We start from the raw sequence: 26,985 nt of genomic DNA, 5'->3' as shown, positions 1-26,985 counted from the left end.
CAATGAATAAGTGTTTTTGGGTTTCATGAAAAAAATCTTTTAATATTGGATGCTAAAAATAAATGTTATCTCTTGTAAAGCAGAGTTGAGAGAAGTATATGTATTTTTTTCATCAAATGTGTTGTTAAATGACACCTAAAAAGATTAAAGAGAAAATGTGTTGCATTTCACGCTGTTAATTAGAGACTAAAGCACAACTGATCACTGTTTTAGAAAAGATTATGTATTTATCCAGATACTATTTAAGTGGTAATACATCTTAAGAGTTACCTCTTTGGGGGGTGTTTTTTCTACATTTAGGGTGTGTTTGTGTGGAATTCTGTCCCTCTGCCAGCAAAAGCGTCGAATTCTCAGATAGTCTCATGCCAGAGAAAGAAGTGGACATTTTTTTCACTGTTGTTAATGCAGACAAATAATGCAGCATGTCCAATTTTGTGTAAAGTAAAATTGTACAAGGCCCTAATAATTAACACACATATTAACTGGTTTATGTAACAGAAATGACAAGCACGCATGTTGCCTCTGCTTGAAAGGAATCAAGAATAGGTGTAAAATCTGAAAAAGAATGAGATCAGCCAATTTAACTAATAAATTTTGACATGTTGCTTTTGACCTCCAGATAAATCTGATAGTGTCCTATTATTTCATACCAAGGAATCCTCCTTTGCGCATACAAACCATTTACCTGTTTTGGTCACAACAAATATGGAGCATGTATATTGTTCTTCCTTTGAAATATTTTGTCTTTGCACAAAATAATAATAAAGAAATTCTTTCAAGATCTGTAGTTTTGAATTTTTGCAATGCATGTTCATTTATTAAATCACTCATTCCTTTTAATCAATGGATTTATGAGAACTGACGAAACTCCAGCAAATCTGTAACTTTCTTAGAATGTTAATGGTGGAAGAGGAGTGAGAAAGTTTGCTTGAGTCAGGAGAGGGGGAAGACAAAATGGTATCTCAGAGTAAACACTGCTCCTCCTACCCCCCGCCTCCAACCCCCTGACACGGTATCTGTTTCCAAATGATATTCATAACATTTTTCTAATGTTGATGCTTCACTCTGGAAATTCATTAGGAATGCAGTTGTCCCTCTGTATGTGTGGTCTGTGTCTAGAGGTGCAAATATTCTGGGTGGAAATGATATAAGTACCATCAGGGTTGATGGAAAAGTCCTCTCAGGAAAGCTTTTCACGCATAGGTTGAATTCTTCTATCACAGAACTTTGTGCATAAAAAAGAACTGTCATCCTTCATCTACTGATAGTTAGAATAATAGCATGCTTCCTTTCTCCAGTCCCTGTGATGAGAATGTAGGATGCTAAAATCCAAGGCATACGGTAGTGTGGCTGTGAAGAAACTCATCAATTTAGATTGCTTCGAGAGAGGCATATTTAGCAGAGTAGAACGGTTCTGACTTGAATGGAGGACAAATCTTCTGTAGGCGAGGAAATTATTTGACTGTTAACTGTATTGACAGTGGCTGTGATGCTTGCCATTTCAAAAGTATCCCGTCGCTTGCAGAAACCACAGAAATGGCACAATTCCTTCATTTTCCATGTGATTGCTTTTAAGTTGCGTAGAAAAGGTAAAAACAAAACATGCCTCGCTTCTGTTTTGTAGATTCATGTTTGATCATAAGCTCCAAGTAGATACGGTGTCTCAGTAACAAATGGCATTTGTTTTCTTTGGAAATTAACCTTTAAAATTTTTATTCATTTTTCTCTTAGAGATGAAATATTTCCTTAGTTTTAAAAACTGTTTTATTTTGCAAATTTGTTGTTTCTTAATTTGCTCTCTCCAGGATTTACGTTTCAGTTCTGATTTTTCTTACACAGCTATGGGAAGTGTTCTGCATTTGATGCAACGTTACCTTGGTGACATTTCTGCCCCCTGGTTTCCTCCTTTTCCCAGGGATACAGACCCAGTATTCTCTCCTCTTTGGGGGTGAGGGAGGAGTGATGGAAGTACAGGGGAATCTAGTGCAAATAAATGGAGAAGGTAACAAGTGGGAGGATGGGGAGGCGTAGAGCTTGGGGTCTCTTCCTTAAAGAGTCTGTGAGTAGCTTAGGTGAGGCTTATTAGCCCATCCCTTGAAGAAAAGGCAAGCCATCTGAAATGTTTTTAGAGTTGTTTGATTGTGACCATGCATTGCTTCGTGAAGCAGCGTTACAAAGATGAATATTTAGAGAAGAAATAGAAATTCTTTCTGTTTCTGGTGTTAACTTGCATAAAGGTTCAGCAAGAATTATTCTCTTGTCTGATTGTCTTCATGGAGTGTCTCAAGGGAGACCAATGCTGTACTGCTGAGTCTCCATCTTCTGAGTGCTCTTGTTGTAGGGAGAAGTGCCAGGTATTGAAAAGTTCATGGAGATTCAAATGCTAGAACATAGTAACAGAATGCAAACAAGACCTTTTGAGTCTAGGTATTTTCAAGCAAAAGTACTTCAAACTGTATGTTGAGAACATCTGCAGCTATCTAGAAAACTTGATCATCTGTTACTATGTAGCTTGCAAAGTTGTGGTAAGCAGGTAAGGGTTTGTTGTTATTCAGAAGAACCTGGGAAAACATTAGCCTGTCACCCATACCACCCATACCACATTTCTGGGCTGCTGCATTCAAATAATTTGCCTTTAATTCCTAAGTGTCTGTGCAGTATCACTTTGTACAACTGATTGGTCACTGCGTTATTACTTTCATCTCATTTGCCAGAGGAGTAGGATTGAGAGGTCCAACATCCCAGGTACGGGAGAAATAGCTGTCAGTGAGGGATCTTTCACTCTGTTTTTCTTCTTCCCCAGCCCTGTCTTTTTGCTGCGAGACTAGAAGGTTCCTCAATTAAATTTTATCTGGTAATACCAGCCAAAATAAATGTCCCTGGTTCCCTCATTTCAGTCTTTCTTTCTTGGTTAGATTTTTAGTTAGTGTTTTTTCTTTCTGCGTAGGCCCAGGGAATTATTCTAGTATAGGGAATTACTCTAGCTTCTTCCTTCTGAATTCTCATGGTCATCCGAAAGACAGCAGTAAAACTGTATTAACAGACATAATCGCTACACCAATACTGTGCAACTTGTTTTTTAAAGGATTTGAGGTTTTTGATGGCTTTTTTCTTCTCCTCTCCTCCCAGACAGTGGAATTGGGATCTGTTTCCTAAATCTATCTATTGGGCTCTGGTTCTTGTGACCATTGCCAGCTATCTTAATGATGTAATCAGGACTTTGTGAACTCTTTTTGAAACTAAGCAAGCTGAAAAACTTGGTTCCTATCCTGGTAAACAGTGGAGAAGGCGAGATGGATCAAACACCATCCAGTAAAGTGGTTTTTTTTGGTCGTCTGTCCGTTGTCTGCACAAAACAAAAGGGAGGGGAGCAGTCATTTTTGCAGTTAAGTTGATCTTTATTTTTGGAAAAGAAAGAGGAACATAAACTGATCGTCATTCCCAATTACTATTTTCATTACAACTAAGGGAAGGAATTCTATGGTGGTTGCAACGAAAGGGGAATCTCTTCAAACAGGACTGGTGCTGATGTTTTCTGTTCTGTTTTCAACTGATCTGCTGCAGGAAATACATTATTACTGCATCTTCTGGAAGTTCTCATATCACTGGTTTTATAGAAAGTTTCATCAGTTTTGCGGAATGCTGCAGACTTGCAGTGTTTTAATGATTTCAAAAAGCAGCTGGGCAAATTCAGGGAAGAAAAATCCATTAAGAGCAATTAAATATGAAGACATTTTGTCTGGCTTTAGAAACCTCTAAACCACAAATCACTGGAGGTTGGGAGTGTATTCTTGGGAAGAGAAGGCTTAAAATAATAATAGAAAATGAATGAAGTTACTCTTAGCAGTAACTCGGCAACATTTTAAAAGTTAAATGTTACTGCTGGATTTTTTTTGAAAGCCTCCTCCTCACCCCATAAGATCACCTACTTAGAGTTATGTTTTCATTTGGTGACATACTCTTCACAGTTTGGAGAGCAAGGATGATTTTCTGGTGAAATGGAGGATGTTTAGAACAGAGTTACTCTGGAGCTATACAAAAATTTCAGCGCGCTTTATCCTGTCCGTTCTCAGAAATACATAAAAATATAATAACATAAATGAAATCATCTGTCTAGTTCATAATGGAGCATTATAACTCTGTCTCAGTTCTGTTTCTGATCTCAGAATTTAGGCAAACGGAGCCCTCTGTCTGTCTGAAGCTTGTGAATAAGCTTGGAAGAAAAGCTCCGTTTGAAAGCACTTCCATTTCACCATTTCCAGACAATATAATATTTCAGAGAAACGTCAGCCTTTTTCTTTCTAAAGTTTCTTCCTTGTGCATTGATGTCAAAAGCATTCCTTAGGAGTCTCTCCTGGATCATGATGGCTATAACACTGGATTTTATAGAAAGAGGCCATACAGGTACTACTTGCTGGAGAATATTTCTGAGCTGGCCTTTGTGTAAAGAGAAGAGAATGTCATTTTCTGAGATCAAGATAAACCTGGATGAGAAATAGTTTTGAACTGAGAATGAGTATCAAGAGCAGCCTTGGAAAAATAATGGAAAATAAAAATGTCTCTAAAGAAACACAGTTGATATTTTGGATTTTTTTAATGCTGTTGTTCAGTGCTTTTGATAATCGTGGTATATGACAGACATGCAACTTCAACTTCGTGTGACATCTTTCCATGCTCCTGCCCACTAACCTCTCTAAACATTCATTTTATCTTTCAGTGGGATTCTAGTGGTGTTTTTTCTTTTTTTTTTCCCTCCAGTCTTAACAGCATGTAACTACAAACTAGGAGATGTATCTTGAGATATTTTTGTTTCAGGCTCAGGGGACAGGTGCCAGGGATATGACTTTCCCTTGCTCTTTGGCTGGAACACAGTGAATCACTGAGGTATTGGAGCACTGTCTTGAAGCACTGCTCATGGTAACTCATCTATCAGCTAAAACAAAGTAGATGACAACGTTGTAATTGTGGGAAGAATGTGATCTGCCATGTTGACAAAGGATTACTTTGTCCTAAGTTGAACAAAATCTCCTGTCTCCGTGCTGCGTCGATCAAGTGTGTGATGAGCAGCAATTGGCTGGACTGGGCTATCAAACCCAGCAGCATGGTGCTTCTGAGTCAGGTTGGTAGGCTTCACGTGTAGGAATGGTGAGTGACCGTGTGCAAGAATCTGGGGCACAGAACTCTGAATGGAGTAGAGTTACACAAAATACTAACAAACTCCTAAAGCAAAGTTAAACAAAAGTCTTGGTATGGTAACTCCCACTTCATTTAAGTGTAAGTCAGTCAATTAGGACCTTCTACCTTATTCCCTCCACCCCACGCATGTCACATAGGCAGAGTTTTCTAACTGAAAGGGCTTGGGTGGGCAAGGGAGGCTCAAACAGTTTGTTAGGCTGAGAATGCCCTTTGCTTTACTGAACAGGATCTGAATTTTAGACATGATAGATCTATTTATCGGAGGCCAATCTTAGTGAAGGCACTAACAGGTTTAAAAATGATTGAGTGGTATAGCTAGCATTCTGTGAAATCGTAAGAGAAGTTGAGAAGTGCAATCTATCTACCCACTGATGCAGAATAAGGTATTTAATTACCATGCTAAACAACAAAATATGGCATGGACTTCCTAAAGCAGAATTTCTGTGGATGTTTTTGTTTAAGAGAAGGATCAAATATAATGCCGAGAGCACGTTAAAAATAACACATGTTCCACAAGACTTCTTGTCTTAAAAGTGTCCACAAGGCATCAAACACAAGCTAGACATTCCAGAAAATGAGCTGTAATTCTCCTTTTCTTCATGGCAAAAATGGATCTGGAAAAGACTTGTTTAGGATCCCTGTTGGTGATATTTGCTGTCTCTGAGAACAACCCTTACAGTGCCCTTTGTCTGTCTCCACGGAATTCATTTTATTTGATTGAATAGGATAGTTCAGTTGGAAGGGGCCTTCAGAGATCATCTAATCCAACTGCCTGACCACTTCAGGCCTAACTAAAAGTTAAAGCACGTTACTGAGGTCATTGTCCAAATGTCTCTTGAGCAGTGACAGGCACAGAGCATCAGCCATCTCTGTAGGAAGCCCATTCCTCACAGTAAAGACATTTTTCCTTGTGTTTGCTCGGACCCTCCCCTGGCCCAGTTCATCACCCAGCATAGCATGAACCCGTGCAACTCGCAGCTGGACAATTTGTCCGGAAGGATGCTGTGAGGGATGGTATCAAAGGCCTTACTAAAATTTAGGAAGATCATGTCTACCAACTTCCCTTCATCCACTATGTGGGTGAGCTTAATTTTAGAAGGAGTTGAAATTATTAAGGCAGGACTTTCCCTTCATGAGCCCACATTGGCTATTGCTGATAATAGCTTTGTTCTTTAAATGCCTTTCAGTGGTGCCCAGGATAATCTTCCCTATAATCTTTCCAGGTACTGAGGTTAGACTGACAGGTTGCTGGCTTCCTGGGTCTCCTCTGGTGCCCTTCTTGTAGATAGATCAGTTTAACATCGGTACTGCATTGTTGGTGGGAATACTTCCTAGCAGACCAGTACTAAACCCTTAATTAATTCACATAATCTCCACGTTGTAATGTTAATTTTCCTGTACATTTGAGAAAGGTTTCTTCCTAGGTTAAGAAATGTACAGTCTTTAAAGTGCATTGATAACTTCCAGATTGAATATTTATGCCTGTCCGTGTTGAGAGCTACTAACCACAAGCCATGATTGCATAGATTAATGAAGCTGTCCACATCATTCTCCACATACAATAGAAGTATCTTTGTCTTTCTGTGGATACTAATTTACTTCGTTTTTGATACCTGCAATTAGAGAATGATTTTGTTTATGGAAATTCCATTGCAGTAGATAATTGGACCTTAAGAGAACATGTAAATAAAATAAAGTCTTTCTTGAGGATGTTACTTTAAGTCAGAAGGTCAGCAGATGCAGCGTATGTTGGAGAGGAATCACTTTTTCAAAAAAAAAGATGAAAACTGGCATACAGAATATAGATTTAAGCAGTCCTTCATGTTCTCTGAAGTAATAGAAAATTGTTGTCTATTGTGTCTTTAAGGGGGAAAATATCCTTTGATCTTGATTAAATCTAATTGACGTACATTAGACAGTGTCTTATGGAGGAGTTTGGGGCTGGCATTACACATTTTTTTATGACTTTGAAGTGAAAGTGAATATCAGTATTCCAAAATAGAAGGTAAATTTTAGATATTGAATGCTGGAATTTCAGAAGTACCAAAACCAAAGCTTTGCTTACAGAGAATTATGGTAGCAGGTGGAATTTCATGCTGTATGCTGAGATTTTTAAGTGGAAGGAGTATTTAAAACTATTTATATACACTAACTCTTGTATGCATTACTGATGATGTTCAAGAAGCTGACCTGAGTATCAGAAGAAGTAAAGAGTATGAGAAAAAAATTAGAGGCTAAACAAAATACTCAATTTAATAAAGAATAATATAGAAGACTATACTGGAAAGCATGCTATTATATAAAAGGTAAGTATAGTTCATCTTGACATTTTGCTAGAATCTAATCATCCTCCTCTCAAAACAGAGAACAGCAGAATGAAATTTCAGATAAATGATAAAAGCGTATCCGAGAACTATTTGCAGAGGAGACAGGAAGGAGGATGAATCAACATGCATGATGTATAGGGGTTAGAAAGGGATTCTGCAGACTTTTAGTACAAGAGTAAGGGGGTATCCGCTCACACTGAGGAGAAGCTGTAATAGCGTAAAATTAATTTGTGGAACTCAACGTAGCAAGGTATCTTTAAATAAGAGCTCCCTAGAGTCATATAAAAGGATGTCAAATTAATGCAGAGGAGGAGAAAATCCCCATAATATAAAATTGGTTAATTGGCCCTCTTCTTCTGTCCTTTCTTCCTTTTTCCTTCAGGCTATCGGGTAACTATGTAAGTAATCAAGTTTAGCAATAGACTGCCCCAGAAGAAAAGATTAAAGCTAACAACTTTGAGAGGTTTCCCGTAACTTATCCTCGTAAGAAAAGGTAAAGTCAGAATTAAGAAAGACTGGTGGACTCCCTCTTCAAGACAGTTGTGATGTGCCTGTTAGCAGCTTTTCAGAGTTGATTTTCCAGAAGGTAAATGATTGGAAGTAATTTAAGCAGTATCAGACAGGGCAGCGGTGATATAACAGTAAGAAGAGGGATTAGTTGAGGGAAAGAAGGCTGAGTTCTGGAGGAAATGAAGAAAGAGCTAAGTAGTGCAGCAAAGAATTAGCAAAGGAGATAAGGGAGAGTGAAGGAAGTGTCCTATCGTTTGGCTTGTTTGTGTTTTTTTGTTGTTTGTTTTGTCTTTAGAAATTGAAGGCTCTTAAACTCACTAACATATATATTCACCGAGTAGGCTGAAAATTTACTGATGTACGGTTTTCTGTCGAGAAATGATGATTTGATGGAATTGAAGTGTTCTGTGGGAATGGTTGGTGGGCTGCCCAGCTGCTTTGCCTCGCTCTTGGCTGCTGGCCATCTTGTCTGCTCCCCCAGCTGCCTGTCATGTGGGCCTGCTGGCTCGTCTGTTGGATCCTATTTTAAGTATTTGTACATTCTAACAAATAAAACGGCAAATCACCAATTAGAACACCAATTAGCGATTACTACTAAACCATCTACAGTCCTAATTAGAAAATCATTTTCAGTAATAATTGATTGATACCTAACTAGCAACAATTAATCAATGATCTTGCGTTTCATTGCTTAAAATAATTAAATCTTAAAAATTACAGTCTTATTTTACTATTTGGTATATTAATACATAAAATATCTATCCAGAAGATGCTATCTACCTGATCTTTCAATTTTTAAATGTCAGTGACTAATGTAAAAAAAAAAAAAAAAAGAGTTGAAACAAGGAGTGAGATTTTATTCATAAAGCTGATACCCGGAATTTTGTTCCAAGTGTGGGATTTTGTTCAGTTTGCAGTTTATAGAACAAACTGTTTTTAACTAGAGCTAACGAAGCCCGGGTAATGACAGGCTTGTGTCTGTTGTCCTTTAGCACCTCCTGTCCTTCCTTTTCCCACGTCTCTTTGTAAGCACCCATGAGCTGGAATTCCTCTGGTTGTCCTGGTGAAGCATCCTGAATGACATCTTGTCCCCTTTGACATCTTTGCTGGGCAAGATAAGCACACGCTTGCTCTAAATTTGTGCTGATGGGTTAAGTATGTCTGCCCAAAGAAGGGAAATTGATTGAATTCTGACTGCTTTCTAAAAGCAGACCTTGCTTTGGAGAGGCTCTTTTCTCTGTCCAGCAACTATTTTCCGTGACATTCCTCAAGCCTTTCACCTTTGGGTCATCTTGCTTTCGATGAAATTCATTCGAAGGCAGCTAATAGGTTCAAGAGGTATTCAGCTGGAAAGAAGAACATACAAGTAGCAACTGTATTCTTAGTGAATTTGGTAAAAAAAAAAAAAATCAAATTTAAAATTTTCCATTGAAGTGTTCTGCTCAGCGCAGCGTGACTTAAGATTCTGGCGAACAACCACGGACAACTTTGTGGCTGTTTTCCTTTGCTGTTTTTTTACCGGTTTCCATGCATGTATTTGTATCACTTTGTAGTCATTCTTGCCTCGTTAAATGCCGTTTGTCCGCTCCCATTTTATGTGGAGTGCCTCAGGTAGAGCAGCTGTATAATTAATGATTTTCAGTGGTTTTTTTTTTCCCAACACAGTAGTGATTCTCCAGCACTGAGAAACTGACAGGGAAATAATGGCACTACTTGTAAGCTCAGTGGGGCTCCTACCTTTGCTGGAAAAGGGTGGAAAAAATGGCAAATGAAGAACATAAAATTCCATGCTAGTTGTTCTGTTTGAAATGTTTTGAAGATGATGGGTAGAAATAGTGATGATCTTGTACCATATAAAAGGGAATAAAACATTTCAGAAATACTGTTCAAATGTCATCTTCAAAAAAAAGGTGTTGCAGTAATACACGAAGAAGCGTTACTTTCAGAATCACCAAATATTTGAGGCTGGCAGGGACCCCTGGAGGCCACCTGCTCCAAGCCCTGCCCAAGCAGGGCCACCCAGAGCAGGCTGCCCAGGGCCATGCCCAGGCGGCTTTTGGAGATCCCCAAGGAGGAGACCCCACAGCTCTCTGGGCAGCCTGTGCCAGGGCTCCTCACCCGCACAGCACAGAAGTGCTGCCCGGTGCACAGAGGGAGCCTCCTGGGCTCCACTTTGTGCCCACTGCCTCCTGTCCTGTCCCTGGGCACCACTGAGAAGAGCCTGGCTCCATCCTCTTTGCTCCCCTTCAGGTATTTATAGATGTTCATGAGATCCCCCTGAGCCTCCTCTTCCCCAGGCTGAGCAGCCCCAGCTCTCTCAGCCTCTCCTTACAGGAGAGGTTTTCCAGTCCCTCCATCATCTTTGTGGTGGCCCTGTGTTGCACTCTCTCCAGTATGACCATGTCTGTCTTGTACTGGGGGGCCCAGGACTGGACCCAGCACTCAGGTGGTCTCACAAAGGCTGAATAGAGGGGAAGGGTCACCTCCCTCCACCTGCTGGCAATACCTTGCCCATTGCAGCCCAGGAAGTCGTCGAGGTACATTTGAAGACACGTGCCACTTAATAGAAAAAAAAAATTAAAAAAAATATTGTTTATTTGTTTGCTTGGTTTTTGTTTATTTTTTATTTTTTTATTCTTAAGAATCAGAAGTGCTTTTCTGTGGAAGAACTGTTTGGCTACCATTTGTTGGTCATGGTTCCCAAAACAAAGATTGGCAGCTGAACCTACTCATTCATGAAACTGTGGTTTCATTACCCACGAGTGAAGTGTTTAGTCTGTCATACTTCTTGTGTGTGGAACATTTCTTTAACTGGTGAGTTGCACAACCAGAGATGCTAAGGAATGGACCCCCCCCCCCCAAAAAAAAAAAAAGACAGTAACCCTTGAGCCGTGTTGATGGTTTACTTATAATACTTGATAGGCTCAAGTTACACAAGTAACTTGGCATTTGAGTTTCTCGTGCGATGTGTAACTCTTGATGATTTAAGGTTACTTAAAGCTCACTTTTATATGTGGTAACCATTGAATAAAATTTTGAAAATCCTCTGTGGTTACCCTGTCTTTAATATTTGGGAAGAAAAAAAAGTATTTTTAATGAATTAGGAAAGATACATTGGCCACTTTTCTTCTACAGGTATTGGGTACATTTTGGCAGTACTTAGTCTGAAAAGATCAAGTTCTTAGAGATGAGACGAAAATTCCTTTGTAGTTGTTTACCAAGATGTTAAATTAATTAATTTGTTACAAATGCCAGAATATATTTGTCACAGGAATAATGATGTTTATATATTAATCGCTTTCACGTTGCTGCTGAGTTGAGCAGGCTCATGCCCATTAACAATTTTAGACGGTTGTGATCATTGCTTAGGAAGCAGGGTCTCGTCACATATATTTTATACAGCTGTATTTTAACGATCCTGGCTAAATCTAATGGTTTTCGAGGTACTAAAAAATTTCTTGAAGACCTTGAATAAACGGAAGCTAATGCTATTCATTTGTAATGCACCACTTTCAGGGTTCTTAGTGCTTTTGCAGATGCTGGGAATATGGAGAACATGTAGATAGGTAGCTCTCATTTATGTTTGTACAAACGTGAAAAAAGAAATCATGTGAACCCTCCCCTCTTCCTCCCAAATACTTTGCAACTGCTAGAGCTTGTCAGCTCCCAGAGGGCCATAGCTGTTCATGCGTGAGAGCCTGAGTGGAATTTTTATGCAGTATGTGCTCTCCGGGGAACTGTTACTATACACTGAGTAGTGTCAGGAGGAAATACTAGGGACAAGAGTGTCAAAACTTCATCTTTGTTTATTTTTAGTAAATAAATAAGCATTCTCACATTTGAACATAAATGTTTTGCTTAGAACACGTGGCTGATGCACCCTGTGGCCACAGGACATAATCCAAAGTGTCCAACCCCCTTGTTGTCCCAGTTAGGTTTTCTGAGGTGCTGCGGGCCAGGCTCAAGTGGGATTTGAAGTAGCCTTCGTAATCCTGCTGGAGGCAATTTTAATGTGTCATCAAAGGCTTTGATTCCTGGCAAATGTAAGCAAATGGAAAGTAGTGACTGGTCTTGTGAAGGATGCTGGCCTTCATCTCTTTCAGTACTCTTCCTTCACACTTCCACCAGCTGCGTGGGGACTTCCTTGCTCCCATTATGCTTTTTATTTATTTTAGGATGGTAGGATATACTCTTGATTTCTGTCTAAATATTACCAACTTTCTAATAAAATAATGGGATTATTTTAACTATGTTTGGCCCTGCCCCTTACAGTCATAAGAATTTAAAATTCAAAATTGAATTTCAAAAGAATTCAAATTGAAATTCAAATTGAATTCAAAATTGAAAGTCAAAAGAATTACAAATGGTGTATTTGCCTACATACATTAGTGGTCAAGGATTTGCACGGAGAAGGCCGGTAGGCCGGCTGTGATGTTTTGTCCATCTTCTACCGAACCACAGAACTCGATTTCTCTCATGTCAAATATTTGTATGCTGCTTAGAAGGTAATAAGGAAGCATTTATTTATTTATTTATTTATTTTTTAATGTAGGTTTACTGCATAAATCTTTTATCTAGGATTTCACTCTTTTTGTATGAAAATTCATTGTAGGTTTGATACACGTTTTGTTGGTACCAGTGTAGGTTCAGAGAGCTTTTACATGTCACTTGTCTTCCACTTACTCACTTGCAGTAATGCATTTGTCTGGGGGGGCTGCCCAGTGAACCTGAGTGGGAAACTGATCCAGTTAAAAATAATCCTGTTTTATCCAGATATTAATAACTTGGATCAGTTCTGGCATCCAGCTGACTGTAGCACCCTACAAATGATAGTATTGGCAAAGATGAGGAGTACTGCTGGACGGGGGCTGTTTCTAAATCTGCAGTGCTATGAAACTGTGGCAAAAGCCTTCCTCATCGTTTGTAAGCTGGAAAGTCCTGACAGGAGGCTGCCCGTGGGCTGTTTTGACTCCTTAGCCTCTTTTTCTATTCTCTGTCTTTCTAGATGTGTCGCTGTTCTCTTACAAACCTAACTTCTTTGTATATTCTTGTATTTAGAAAATACAACTTTGGAGTTGATTAACTGGGTCTCAACTTCTGGTGGCAGATTAAGTCCATTACTGGTGCAAATACCTTCATCCAGATATGGCAGCTATACATTTCTAGACTCTAAGATAGCCGTTTCAAAGTCTGAATGTGAGTAATTTGTTACACAGGATGGGTGTATATTTCTGAGCCTGTATTTTTAGATTGAGTGTCACTACGGTGGTCTGATTCAGCCATCCTTCTGCTGGAGGCACTGGCTACATGCTTGAAGATGGAGAAAAAGGCTTTATTGTGAATTTGGCCTGGAGAGCAGAGCACATGGATTGTTGTTGATGTGTTTCCATCTGCTGCTTCAGAGAGACTAGGAAGCAGTTATTTCGGTCAGTACAGCAGGTTTATGAGGTGGGTAGGATATTCCTTTATTGATTGCTTAAGAGAAACGAGACTAAAAAGTCATCAACACGTTTATTCGTCTTATTATGTAAAATGGTACAAAAGATACATTGATGTCTTCTGAGTTACCCATCAGTAAATTAATGTCGTTTATACATTTTGTCAAATATAATTGAATTTTTGCTCATCATAAAATAGGGTATGTAAGTAGCAGAATACACAATACGAATTTGACAGTCTTTTGTAATTGCATAAGCTTGTCAAATGGAAAGAGATATTTGAGCCATCTAGTGGTTGGTATGAAACATTTTAACACTTTCAATGGGTTGTAGAAAATGCAAATGAAACCAACTTGGAAAATGCATTTCTAATTTGTATGCTTTTTAATAGCATAGCCGTAGAATGAAAAAAAAAAAAATTCAACTTCAAATTTGAGGTAGTTTCAGTTTGCAGCTTTTTTTTCAAGATGTTGTAGGTTTTACTGAAGAAAGAGATCAGATAACATAAATACTACGTTTAGAAGTTAATAGCCAAAGAATGAATTTTAGCCTGATATCTTAGAAATTGTGAAGGTTTTGATGAACTTCAAGGAAAAGAGTGTAATAAGATAATTTTGTTTTCTGCTTTATACTGAAATATATATATACTTGGAGGGTGAAAAAAAGTTGGCTTGTAGGCTTGTATTCTCCATCAGCAGCTATTTATAGTAGGATCTTGAATAACAAGGATTGAATATCAAGATATCGTTACTGAAAAACATGGGGTAGATACTATTCATGATATACCTGTGTTCAAAAGCAAGTAACAGAGGCAATGGAAAACAGGTTTCTTAGGGCGGGGTGCGTGAGTTGGAGTCCCAGAATCTGAGATGTCAGGATAAAGGACATTTTGTAGATGAAAATCCGTCTTGTAATGAAGCTTCATGATCCTGCTTGGTCCTGATAAGTGTTAAGCTGTTCTAGCTTTTCATATGGGCTGTTGCCAGTAAGAACTTGGCTGCATGTTGAACTTGCTGGTATTCTGCAGTACAGGCAGAAAAGTTAGTTGCTAAAGTAGTGAACTTCGCATGTAACTCACCTTGAATTACAGGTGGGGAAGTACTGCTTGCGCAGAACCACTGTATTACCTTCCATTCCTCATGAAAGCCCCATCCAGCTTCAAGCTCAGATTAAAGATATTTTTTAATCATTTAGACAAAACTAATGAATAAACAACAAGCAGCACTAATGGTGTTATGTGCAGTTAGAGCTGTAGAGTTTTAAAACAGATGAATTCAGTCCATACTGACATTTCATAATTTGCATCTTTACATTCACAGAAAAGTGTTATAAAGTGTTAAATCTTGCCCCGTTTTTTATCGAGAATACAGCAGTATCTTAACATGTTTTTAAGGTCAGTCCCAAGTGCATTGCAAAGCTGGAGGAGAATGAGAAAAATTAGAAAGGCAGCCACAGAACAAAGGATGGAGCTCTAATAGCGGACTTGTGTTTTACTGCAATGGGGGCAACCTGAAAGCTTCATGTAAATTTGGTATAGTAATTACACATGGACAAATCACCTGCATTTTGGTCTCATCGTATGCCTTGATTGTTGAGTATTATTAACCCTTAGGACCAAAATAACAGCTAGATTAATCTTCTGAATATTCAAATTTTGACTGTGAATTGTAATAGGCATTGGAAGAGGAATTAAACTCTTAAAGATTGAAGAGGTTTTAGTTGTCTGGTATATTTTTGCCTGAATTTTGCAGTGTGATGATGCAGGATTTTTTATTATTAGTCTCTGTGGTGATCTAGTCTTGCATCGCAGTTGTTGAATCTCCGAGGTAACATTGAACAACTTTGTTCACTTCTCTAAATAAGCATGGCCAGAACAGAGTAAAGGCAGCTAGGCGTACGCTGTATTTTGCAGGCTTCTGTATTGTGCATGTGAAAATCTCTCCCCATTGTTGTTTTACGTCATTGAGAATACTGTAGTCCAAGGCATTATGTATGTTCAGTTTTTGAGCATGTCGTCATTCTTAGTCTGCTGTTGCCAGAACAGATTTGAGTTACAGCAACTACATGGGGTACAGAGTTGACGATCTCGTGTCTTTATGATGTCCATGTTGCGGCTTTGTTCACTTGAACAGGAACGTGATTTTATGGTCGTATTACGACCGTCATCTTTTTATTGTCTATGTACTTCTCTTTCCACTCCCTTTGTACAGTGCTCTGATTGTCATAATAGCTGGTCATACCACAGCATTTTCTTGGAACCTGTCCATTGCTAAAGCTATGATCCAACTGTATTCATGAAAGGATCTTTGGCATTTCCCCTGTTTTTAATTTGCATTTAGAGGATGCAAATGAGGTATAATGAAATTGTAATACTAGGTTCTGTTTCTGATGAGTGCTTGCTCTTCAAATTATGTTCTGGTTTCCAATTGCTTTCTAGGAGAAATTTGCTTACATCTTAGATATTTCAGTTGGTTTTAAGGCATATCTAGGATTTCCTTTGTCAGGTTCCATAGAAATGAGAGTTGTTGAAGAATGAATTGAGTGCAAGTGAAATAGGGATTATCTTGAAGAAGAATCTTTGAGAATGGAAATGCCATTTCTGGTTCATATATTAGAGCTCTTTTTCCTTGTAAACAGTCTCTTGTAAACAGTGTTACACACAAGAAAAACCTAAAATTGTGTTGTGGGCAGCATTATACGTGTTTTCTTCTGTAAATAAGAGAATAGCTGCTAAATAGGGAACAATTTTACTGTGACATAACATTTGTCAAAAGAAAAAGTTGGTTAATTTTTATATAATTTAGGAAATACGGAATATTTATTTGGAAAATTGGGTAGTTAATCATTCATTAAACCCCCTGGTAATGTCACTTTGGAAGCAACACTTTCCTTTGTGAAAACAAAATGGGGGGAAGATGACTTGTCAGAAGGAAAATGGTAATTTTTTTTCCTTTTACTGCAAAATAGGGTAATCAAAGGTAGAAATTAGATTAATGAGGAAGAAATCTGATTGTCTTAGGTTTGAAGCTGATGGCCTATATTTTTAGTATTCAGAAAAATTACAGTTTCCTTAAGCATATTTTCAGATTCATATAATTAATGTTCTACTTTGGACAGTGATATTAGTGTGCGTAGCTTTGTTTACTTTTATGTGAATATAAATTATTATAACTATGACATGGTCTTAGGTTATAAAACATTTTTATTGTATTAAATTGCCAAAGACCGTTGTTTGCTTTCCTGCTATTATACAAATGGAACAAAGGACATTGGTGTCTCTGATGTGAAAGTACTTGAATGTTATAGTAGTTACTGTTCCTCAAAAATACATTTCTGCATTTAAATTCAGAATTCAGTACTAAATTTTACAAATAATTGCATTTTTTTAAAAAAAAATCTGTAGCTATCTTCTTATTCCTTCTTCTTTGTTCTTCCTGTTCAAGGCGAAATTAAAATACCCCTATCTTAACAACAGGAAGTGAATGTCGAACGATGAACAAAATATTTGCAGCTCAGTGGTATAGATTATGGTTGGTGTATCTGGGTTTAAACATTGTTTATTTTCTTTACAGAATGCTGCCTTTTTATATGGCCTTGGTTTGGTCTACTTCCATTACAACGCCTTTCAATGGTAAGTTGGAATAAACGATCAGTGTCAGTCTATTTTGCAGTGTTTGTTGGTAGGTGAATATTTCAACCTTCATGTTAGTGTATAATGGTTTAAATTTTGTAGCATAAGTATGATACTTGTAGATATATTTTCCTGTATCTCATACCTGACTTACTTCTGGCAGCCGCAGCAGTTGCTTGAGTAGGAAAGCAATTACAGAGAAAGAGTTTCAGCTTCCTATAATGCAATTCAGCGAGGGGAAGGGAGCGGTATGACTCAACAGGTTTTTGTGAGTTCTCAGTGTCTATGGTCTGCAGCATATGTTGTGAAGAAATTTTATGTTTCTCTGGGAAAAGAAGTGGCAAAGTAGGTTTGTTTTCATTTAGCTAGTTATTCAGTAATTTTTCCATAACTGTATACAGTGACAGGTTTTGGACGTGAGCAGCAGTACACTTTGTCCTGAATGTTTAAAACTGTCAAAAAAAAAACTCAGTTATAAAGAGCTGTAAATTCTGGCAGGGTTTTGGGAAGGGCTTGCTGTTGTGCTGGGGGTGGGGAGAGGCTTGGTTTGATGGTTTTGTGGATGATTTTGTTTTTGTTTTGCCTCACTGGTGATGAGAGAAGAATGAGAAATGAAATAGACTTGATCGTTGGGGTTCTCTTGACAGATCCTCAAACTTTCCTGGTCAGTAATAAGAAAGGTCTGGTTTCCTGTTACATGCATATTGTCGTTATCATAGGAATAAAATCAAACACAGTGTTTAGATGAGAGCTTTTTTCATAAAATTGATTGGTTTGCCTTTTTTTTTCTCTCTCTTCCATGCTGAATTCTTTGTGGTATATATTTCTCTAGTAACATTTAGTACAGAAGCTCGTAATAAAATGAATGTGATTTTACTATTTAGTTCATTACACAAAAATTTATCATCTTATTGGACTAAGCATGCCTGAAGCTAAGGAAGTAATAAGTGACTGCTGACTGATAGCTTGGAACAACAAAATGAGATTTCTGCCCACCTCTTACTCCTACCCCCCCCAATAAATTTATCAAAAGTTTCTGTGTATCAGTAAGACAAAAGATTCATGCTTTCCTCAGGCAGGAAGTAAGCTTTTATTTTGGAAATGAACATAAGTTGGTTAAATCATGATCTCAGAACCTTGATTTTTTTTTTCCCCTCTTAAAATTCAAATGCTTTCTTTATTAGTAGTGGTGCAATGTATGTCATGTATTGTACATGGCATGCAATTACATTCCATTCTAATACGAGAAAAAAGCAAAAAAGTTTTCAGAAAAACTGAGAATCTTTTAAGATTGTGATCATCTTTCTTGAATTTTGCTGTTTCAGAATGTTCTTGTTCTGGTGCAGGCTTGGCTTCATCATTTAACGTGTTACAGTTTGCACTGTGAAAATGATAGAAAATGAGTCAAATTACATGAAAAGTTAGATTTAGAGTAGTTAATTATTGAGAGGCCACCTTTTCAGCGTAGACTGTTGCCATTAGTGGATCAGGTTTTTTGGCACCATTCAGTGGAGGGAGCAACAAAGTCAGGTCATTGTGAGGTCTAAGTATTGATAGTTTGCTGCCTTGAATTAATTCAGATTTTTCTTGCATGCTTTGGAGTAACCTTGTTGAGAACATGAGTATAAATCAATGTCTAAAGTTATAATGTCTTAACTGCATATAGAGCTGTTTGTTAATGTAGTTCAAAATGATCAAATCTGTCTATTCATGCTACAAAGGTATATGTAGTGTGGTACTAAAGTTGTGTATATGAGAACATTGGGTAGAATTTTTAAAGGGATAAAGATAAAACCTTATACTTCGGTATGTATTTTTTTAATTCCCCTTGAGTGTTTCTTCCCTTACTACGTTTTCGGGACAGGAGTGGGTTGCGTGGTTGTGAATATTTAGGTGCGACAAAACCATAATTAGCTTGGAGCTGATTGCAAGTCACTTGCAGTAGGGACGTTCTTTGTAGACTTAGTCTTCCACAAGTCTCCACTGCAGATAGCAAGGAGAATCTTCCTTCTTTCAGAGTGAAACACTAGTCAAACCGTCTTGTTTTCTGCTGCAGTTATCCCATCTATTTACATTCACAGAGTACACAAATCTGTGTATTTCATACAGGTAGAGGAGACCTCAAGATTGTTTAAGGTTGTTTAACTTACTATATAAATAAATATTCATTAATATTTTATTTTATCCACACAACCTTAGATAGTCATAGATTTCAAGGAGAGGCATGTACATAGTCTTCCCAGAAGGAAGAGTTAGTGAATCATCTGTCATACAAATAAGGGAGCAAGTGAGAATAAGGTCAGTTTTAAAATTGTTGTTCATATTTTCACATTATTTTTTTGAGATTTCTGGTATTCATAAAAAAGTGTTGGACTGACTCCAAGACACATGTAATTCTCTGTATTCAATATTGCACGCTTCTCTACATGCTGAAGAAGCATTGCAGCGTTAAGTACTAAATCTTATCTGACACATCATTTTATATCAGTTGTTTTGTTTGACAATTTATGTAAGAACTGAAAGTACTTATATACATGTAAGTATATGTAAATATTGTGATAGCATGATCAAAGATACTTTATGCGATTTTTATAGTAAGATATGACGTAAGGGATTAGCTCCAAAGAAAGTTGTATAGATCTTAGATTTTGATACTCTTTCCACACCATTTGTCATCAAGTTGTGAGAAAAGTGGATGGCTGGTTTTCCCCGTTTCTCAAGCAGGACAAAACACCAGTATAGAGATAGCTGAGATACTGTCATAACTTGAGTAATTTCATATTCTCCTTAGTTGTCTTCTAGATTGAACAATTATAAAATCTTAGTTGTTCATCAAAGGCTATCGTGCAGTTCTGTGCAATAGCTACAGTTTCGTGTAGTGGCTTGAGTGCCAATTTTGCTCTTCCGCTTCAGTAAGGAATCTGAACCTGACTGGTGTATGATCTGCAGATCTGAGTCCCCCCAAGAGAAGCAGATGGAGTCCAAGCTCTGCAGCTGTGTCCTGAAACTGGTTCTCCTGTTCTGCTTGGATCCCCGTGCACTAACTAATGGTGGTGCTCTGAGGCCAGCCTGCAGTGTTTTCAAGGACAGTTACCCTGCAAATTGCTGGACAACGTGTGTGAGAGAGAGAGGGTGTTCCTTAAAACACCTTACAGGAGACTGAGATCACAGTCACCCTTCTTGCATTATTTATCATATCCTTTGGCTCCTCAGTCCAAGGATTCTTTAGCAGCTTAAAAGTTTAGTATTATGTAAAACTTTGTGCTTTAGCACAGACATCTTTGCAGGAACCAGCCCTGAAGAATACCAAAGACAAATGTGAGTCATGGTCCAGACCCTTTCCTTCTCCTCCAGCATGGCTAAAGATGTGGACTGCCTTAGGGAAATCTGCCATCTCTGACAGGAGCTATGGCCCCTCTGCAGCCATCCTTATCCAAGCAAAAGCAATGAGGTCATCTGTGCAATATCTAGATCATCAGCTGTACCACCATCTCTGCTTCTGGCTCTTCTAAAGTACCTTCACACTTCTGTAAGCCGGGGTGTCCTGTATGTTGGCATTTTTCCTGTTAGCTTAAGTTTGATACACCAGAAATGGGATAGGAGCTCAGCACAAAAAGGTGGTTTTTTTTATTGCTTCTGCAGCTCGTATTTGGGGGTTGGACCCAATTGTCTTTTGAGGTCCCTTCCAACCCCTAGAGTTCTGTGATTCTGTGATTCTGTTCTGTGATTCAGAATTGAATATTGACATGAGAAGCCAGCTGCAGACCCCTACACCTTTCATTATTCTTACCTAATTCAAGTAAAGACATTCAATGGGCAAGAGGGAGGAAGGGTATGAAACCCCTACTGGGAGAAGGCAGCACCTCCATCTCCAGCGTACAAGTGCTGAGTAGGCTCTCCACATCCCTCCTCTGCTGCTGCTGCTGAATTCCACAATCCTCCCAAGGCCAAGCAGCCAGTAGTAGCATGTGGCTCTCAGTTGGTATCTGTGGTACTGTGTCCCACCTCTGCTGGCCTCCAGCCACTTGAGAATCATTTTTCTTACAGAAATCCTTCCAAGACCTCAGTGGGACAGGAGCATTCTTTTACAGGTACCCACTTTGTGGAACATGTGAACAACTTACCATCAACCTCTGAGAGGGGCCTTAGTGCCAGACATAGTTAATTACTTACTTGTGCTGAAGGAGTCTGGTCTCTTTCTTGCTTCGCTCCAGGTTTCCTGGCTGTCATTCTGTTGTATCTTATTTTAAAGAAAGTGAAGGTTTGCTGTTCTCACAGTCATCTTGAAAAGCAGCTGACTGAAGTGTTTTTCAAGTATTCAGGTCTACAGTGGAATGTAAACTTTTTTTCAGTAGTCCCATGGGCCAGCCTTCAGTCTTGCATTCATGATCATCTAACCAAGAAACGGTTGTTTTATGGTGGTCACTGCCCATCTGTGACTGTGGGAGAGTCCTGTCCTGTGCTGCTAAGGTCCCTTCTCGCCCCTCCTTTGCTTTCTCTCTCCACACAGTTGTCTTTTTCAGCAGTAAGCTGTTACTAGCACAGTGAGATTTACACATGAGGGGGATTATTATTGTTTTTCCAGCAGGACCAGACCCTGCGGATGTTTCGCAGGCTGTTTGTGCCAGTCATTGGCAGGTCCAAGGAACCAGGCTGTTCCCCACAGAGTGGTGTGTGTGGGAATGCAAACCCACTGCTGGGGACCTCCTTCACTTGAGTGGGAGCACTCCACCCCTTCCTGCAAACAGCAACCACTGGACTACTTCATCAAATGCAACCTCTGCCCTGCCTGCCTCCAGGTATAGCGATACTTGGTGCCATCGTGGAAGTACGGCTTTTGATGAAATAGTCCAGTGGCTGCAGTTTGCCTAAGAAGCACTGAGGTTCACCTAATTGACAGTGACATTGCCCTGGTAATTTGCAGCCTGTGGAGGTCCTGCTTTGTAAACACCTGCTACAGGGAAGTCAATGACAAACGTCATTTGAGAGCAGAAAAACAGCTTGCCCGCCAATAACCTGCGATCTTCAACGTACACATTTATATTTATTTTCCTCTCCTGTCAGAGTCCTCTTAGATGGTCAGGTGTTTTTAGTCCGTAGTTAACTTAATAAGGAGAGCAGAGTTTAAACAAGCACCGTGTAGATACTGCATTGTCAAATAGTTCTTAGTTTTCAGGTGGCTGGGTCCACATAGCTATTTTTATATACGTAAAATGGGAATGTACATGTAGACTACAAATACTAGTGGCAGTTAACCATGAGCAAAGTAGTAATTGATTTGTCTTTTGTTCTCTTTGTCATTGTCTATCAAACCTATTTCTTGGACTGATGAAAAAGCATAGTATCTGTTGGTAACAGGAAAAAAAAGGGTAGTCTCAGCTGCTGCTATGGAGAAACGTTTGGAGCCTGCTGCTCAAAATGTTTCAGCATTCAGCTGTTATGGCACAATGGACAGAGGAGTTACTGTGTCTAAAGACTGTAAAGTATTTCATAAAAATGCAGTAATTACTATTTCTGTATACATACATTTTGTTTATGTTCAACGTTTGAGGATGAGTTTTAAATAGGAATTTGTCCATCATATCCTCATGGCATTTTCACTTTTTATGCTTGGAGCAGGTGGACAGAAAATTGAAAGAGAATAAAGAAAAATAAAAAGAAAGTTTTGCTCCAGCTGCACCAAGTAGTTTTCCCGACATGTTAGAATGTTATGTTCTTTTCTTTTGTAGGCTTTTTATGATTTTAATGTATTGTGTTAGAAACTCATGAATGCTAACTTCTGAATAGTTAAATCGATGCTGTTTTATAATAAACTTTTGTCCAGTTCTAATGGATTTATATTCACAGTCTGTCCAAATAAAACCTTCCAATACATCTTATGAGAGTTCACTAAATGTTTAATATAATATTCTATTAATTATTATTCAGCCTGCTTTCTTGCATAATGGTAGGCATTGTTGTATAGATGAGTGGGTGGAAAGATAGCTGCAGTATTGATTTTGAAAGTCTAGATTTGGAGATGATAGATTCATGTCACTTTTATATTTTCTCAATTACTGTAGCAATGCTGTACAAAAGTAAGCCCAGAGGTGCACTTCATCCTCCGCAGTCTGTTTTCCAGTCCTGCTTTCCCATTTTGTCTAGTGTTAGCTAGCCAGCCTTTCCTGCCTGTTAATGGATACCTTCCCATTCTTGTTGAAGACTCTAATTTAATTTAAATAAATTCCAGTAGACTTAACCAAAGTTTTTTTCTTGCCAGGCAGTTGATCAATATCCTTTAGAGAACAAACCTGAAGTCGTCTCTTGCTGAATTTAGACTACTGTCATTTATTTCTACAGTATGAGAGCTCCCAGCTGTTCATTTCTGTGATTTATCCTTTGGACTAATGTATGTTTAGTCTGCTAAAGGATTAAAATGAAAAGCTGTGTCTGTGCATGAAGGCCAGTTAATTAGCGGTGGAGGCTAACAACCTATTTGAGCAAGACTGTGTGCCATCATCTCATCTTCTACTAGTACACTTGCTCCTACTTTCCACATACTCTCATGTCCTCTTCCTTCCCCGTTGCACCAATGTGTACCCAGACCCATTGTCATTTCCTTTGGATGTTGATGAGCGCTTAGAACTGGGATGTATGGCAGTGACATTGCAGATGTTTTGCTGTTGGGGTAGTAAGGGGCTGAGTCCGGAGCTCTGAGCATGGCAGCGAGGCAGAGGAAGCCCCAAAATAAAACCAGATGTATCCCTGTGTTCCTTGTTCTTGATGTCTCCTGTAATCGTGAATCCATTGCTATTTTGCTTAAATGTTTCTCATAGGCAAAATTAGATCAATATTAATTCATCTATAGTGTAGAATTGCTTGTCTTTAAGAGTTAATATAATCAAGGCAGAGTTTATATACACATAGTTACTGTAATAATTAGTGTTAATAGGAAAATGTCTTCTCAGTTTTGAGTTTTATTCTATGAAAATTTTGCTAGTTAACGTGGTTGCTGTACCGTGGCTTCATTTAACTCAGTTCTTCAGCTGTGACAACGACTACTATTTTCTGTTCAATAATGAAGATATAAAAATATATTTTTCAGTTTTATTTTTTAGAAATCCATGTTTCAGTGGTATTTGTGAGTGAGACATGGCATGATATAGGGAAATAGGAAAATATTTTCTGACCAGGCAAGCTAATGTGCAAAATGTGAAGCTCACAAAGCATATATGAGCATGGCCAGTCTCACATGTGGTGTAGAGCTGCAGTGGCTTTAATTCTTTATTTTTGTCCTCTCTTTGATGGGGACCATGCTTAATGATGTTCTTCACTTTTAGAACTTAGTAGATATTACTGTCTTTGAACAGGACACAAATAATGGATATTTAAATGCCAGTGCCCAACGTACTGCGTACTGTATTAGAGTTAAGATAAGAAATGCAGGTATACAATGACAAAATCTATACTTCTGTGTGTCACAAAAGCGTAACTTAAAATGGTAGTAGAATCTACAAGCATTTGTAAGCCAAAATTTGGTGATTGTTACACTGTTCGAAGGGTTTTCTTATAGACAATAGTGGGAATACTGTTACAAGACATGGCACCCTGTTAGTTACAGTTTTGGTATAGTTCCTGAGGTGTGTAATTCACCACCATCCACCGTATTCCTGGAAAGTTTAAACGAGATGTGAGAGGATGCTTAGCTAGTGCAAGTTGTGTCCCTTTTGTGCTTTACTTGCTTTTGTGAGCAGGGAAGCAGGGTACCAGGAGCGGAAAACCTTTCTGAAGGACTGTGAGCTTCAGTTCCACAGTGAAAATGTAGGTTTTTCCATATTTTCCTATGGCCTCGCCTGTTACCTGCCTGCTCAGTGCCACCCTGGGGCTCTGGAGGCGAGGCCGGGTGTCCCGCCATGGGCACTTGGGTCCTGCCCAAAGCACCACTGCTCCCTGATGCCTGTCACTGCGTGGGCTGTATGTGAGGGTCTTCTCTTTGTAACAGTCAATTTCAGGAGAAGTAATGCAATGAGTCGTAGCTTCTTTCTGAATTTCTCCATGAATTTAAATCTGTTACCTTCTAGCTTCATTTCAGCTGTCCTAATTCTACACAGCTGGCCTGAGAGGCAAAACAGGCCTTGTCAGTCCTGCTTAGAGTCACGTTTGTTCTTCCCCAAAATGTAGCTGGTCCATAGTGGTTTTGTTTTATCTGGTGCGGTGCCACCACGAACAGGAGCATGTACAGAGAGGATTTAAAGACAAGGAAATAGAATCAGAGCCGTTTTCAGATGTCAAGGAAATACGAAAAGCAAGTTATGGTGGGAGGAGGTGGCAGACTTCCATATCTGTGTTGTCCTGGAGGTGGCAGAGAGACTGGAAAGTAAAGGAGTAATAGGTATTACCGAGTCCCTGGGCGGCCGTGGTGCTAAGAAAGGGAGTAACAAAGTTGAAAGTGGAGCAAGTCCAGGCAGTGAATGGAGGTGTGTGAGATCTTCTAGGCCTCCCGTTCTGCCTCTGCTCTCAGGAGTCTACATTATCTGGAATCAAAAGCAGCCTAGCAGTTGGTTGTGACAGGACTGACCACTGTGTATGCTCTTGTTCTACAGTTGTGTTAATTTTGTTGCTTATTCCTGAATTGTCCTTTCTGAAATAGCACTTCTGTTGCTGTGTTTCAGGCAGCAGGTTAGTTTCTCCAAATGAACAGAGAAGATGAGACTTTCAAATCGCTTAGGATATCTGGAGTACAAAATTACCCAGTCTTTGAAGAAACAAAAATGATGCAGCAAAAACATTTAATCCATTACATTGCTATGTTCTTCAGTAACAGTACTTTCTGATTTACTTTCTACTAGTCATACAAATAACTATTATAAAGTAATATTTCAGTAGAAATTAATGCTTTTTATCTGTTTGTCTTTTAGGGCAATTAAAGCATTTCAGGAGGCGCTTTATGTTGATCCCAGCTTTTGTCGAGCCAAGGAAATTCATTTGCGACTTGGACTTATGTTCAAAGTGAACACAGACTATGAGTCCAGTTTAAAGGTAGGTTTAAGTCCTTTCAGATTGAATTCAACATTTGTTATAAGTTGTGTTGCATCTAAAAACTGAAAGGAATGCACAAATATATAGCTGTTATATGGTTCTTGCTTTAGAAATAAGTGTTTCAGTATGAAGTATCTTACTCTAAAGACAGAGTAAGGATAGAATTTGATGTTTGTTAGGTACTAAAAATATTCAGAAAAACCCAACAAAGTTACAGATGAGCACTGATACTCTAGCAGCTTGAGTGGAGAGGGAACAAAAAATTGTTGTAGGGCTTTCATTAAAATAGCAAGTCTTGGGGGAAGGCTTAAATAGAACATAAAGTCAGAGGAAAAAGAATAAAGGAATTAGCAGTTTGGTTTCTAGATGCTCTTCCTCTTTTTTTCATAGCTGCACTATTTCATAAAAATCATTGAAAATAGCTTTTATGCAAAATATTGTTCTCATACCAATTTTTGTATTGTTTCTGCCCTTCTAGCAGTGTGAAGGGAAGAGGGTAAGTGAGTCCTTGCAAGGAGGACTCTGAGAAAGGGTGTGCAAAAAATGGGGCTGCTGTGCCATATGGGCAAGTAGGGTGTGCCCATGGCCGTGACATGTGATGGGGAGCATGGAAGGGTGTGTCGGTCGATTATTCTTTTATTTCGTGATTTGAGAGTCAGCTTGTAAGGCAGCAATTTCTGACTAATCAGTTAGAAATGCTTTGTGTTAATATAGTACTTTGTTTCTTCTGTACTCTTTTTTAAATTTCATTTTACTGCTTGTATTCTTTTTTTGGTCATTGATTGTAATCTGTAACTTTTATCTCCTCCCATACAACGTTTTTGCTGGGGGGGGGGGGGGGGGGGGGGGGGGGGGGGGGGGGGGG

The 26,985-nt window shown here is 38.8% G+C and overlaps 1 protein-coding gene across 16 annotated transcripts in view; it reads left to right on the top strand.

The window, feature by feature from the left end:
* KDM6A (lysine demethylase 6A) overlaps positions 1-26,985 on the top strand; it is a 120,590-nt gene that overhangs the window by 21,605 nt on the left and 72,000 nt on the right. For 10 of the 16 annotated variants that reach the window (XM_035315967.1, XM_035315966.1, XM_035315964.1 and 7 more), the window contains exons 3-4: positions 17,044-17,102; positions 26,000-26,120. In XM_035315967.1, coding sequence (XP_035171858.1) covers positions 26,082-26,120 — 39 coding nt within the window. In that variant the 5' untranslated portion in view covers positions 17,044-17,102; positions 26,000-26,081. Of the gene's footprint in view, positions 1-17,043; positions 17,103-25,999; positions 26,121-26,985 lie in introns of those variants that run through there. The other 6 variants (XM_035315960.1, XM_035315956.1, XM_035315953.1 and 3 more) reach the window with 1 other exon arrangement.

This window comes from Oxyura jamaicensis, chromosome 1 (genome assembly GCF_011077185.1).
Source record: "Oxyura jamaicensis isolate SHBP4307 breed ruddy duck chromosome 1, BPBGC_Ojam_1.0, whole genome shotgun sequence".
Taxonomy (NCBI): Eukaryota; Metazoa; Chordata; class Aves; order Anseriformes; family Anatidae; genus Oxyura; species Oxyura jamaicensis.
Note: the sequence above shows the minus strand (reverse complement) of the source record. Positions and strands in the feature narration are given on the sequence as shown.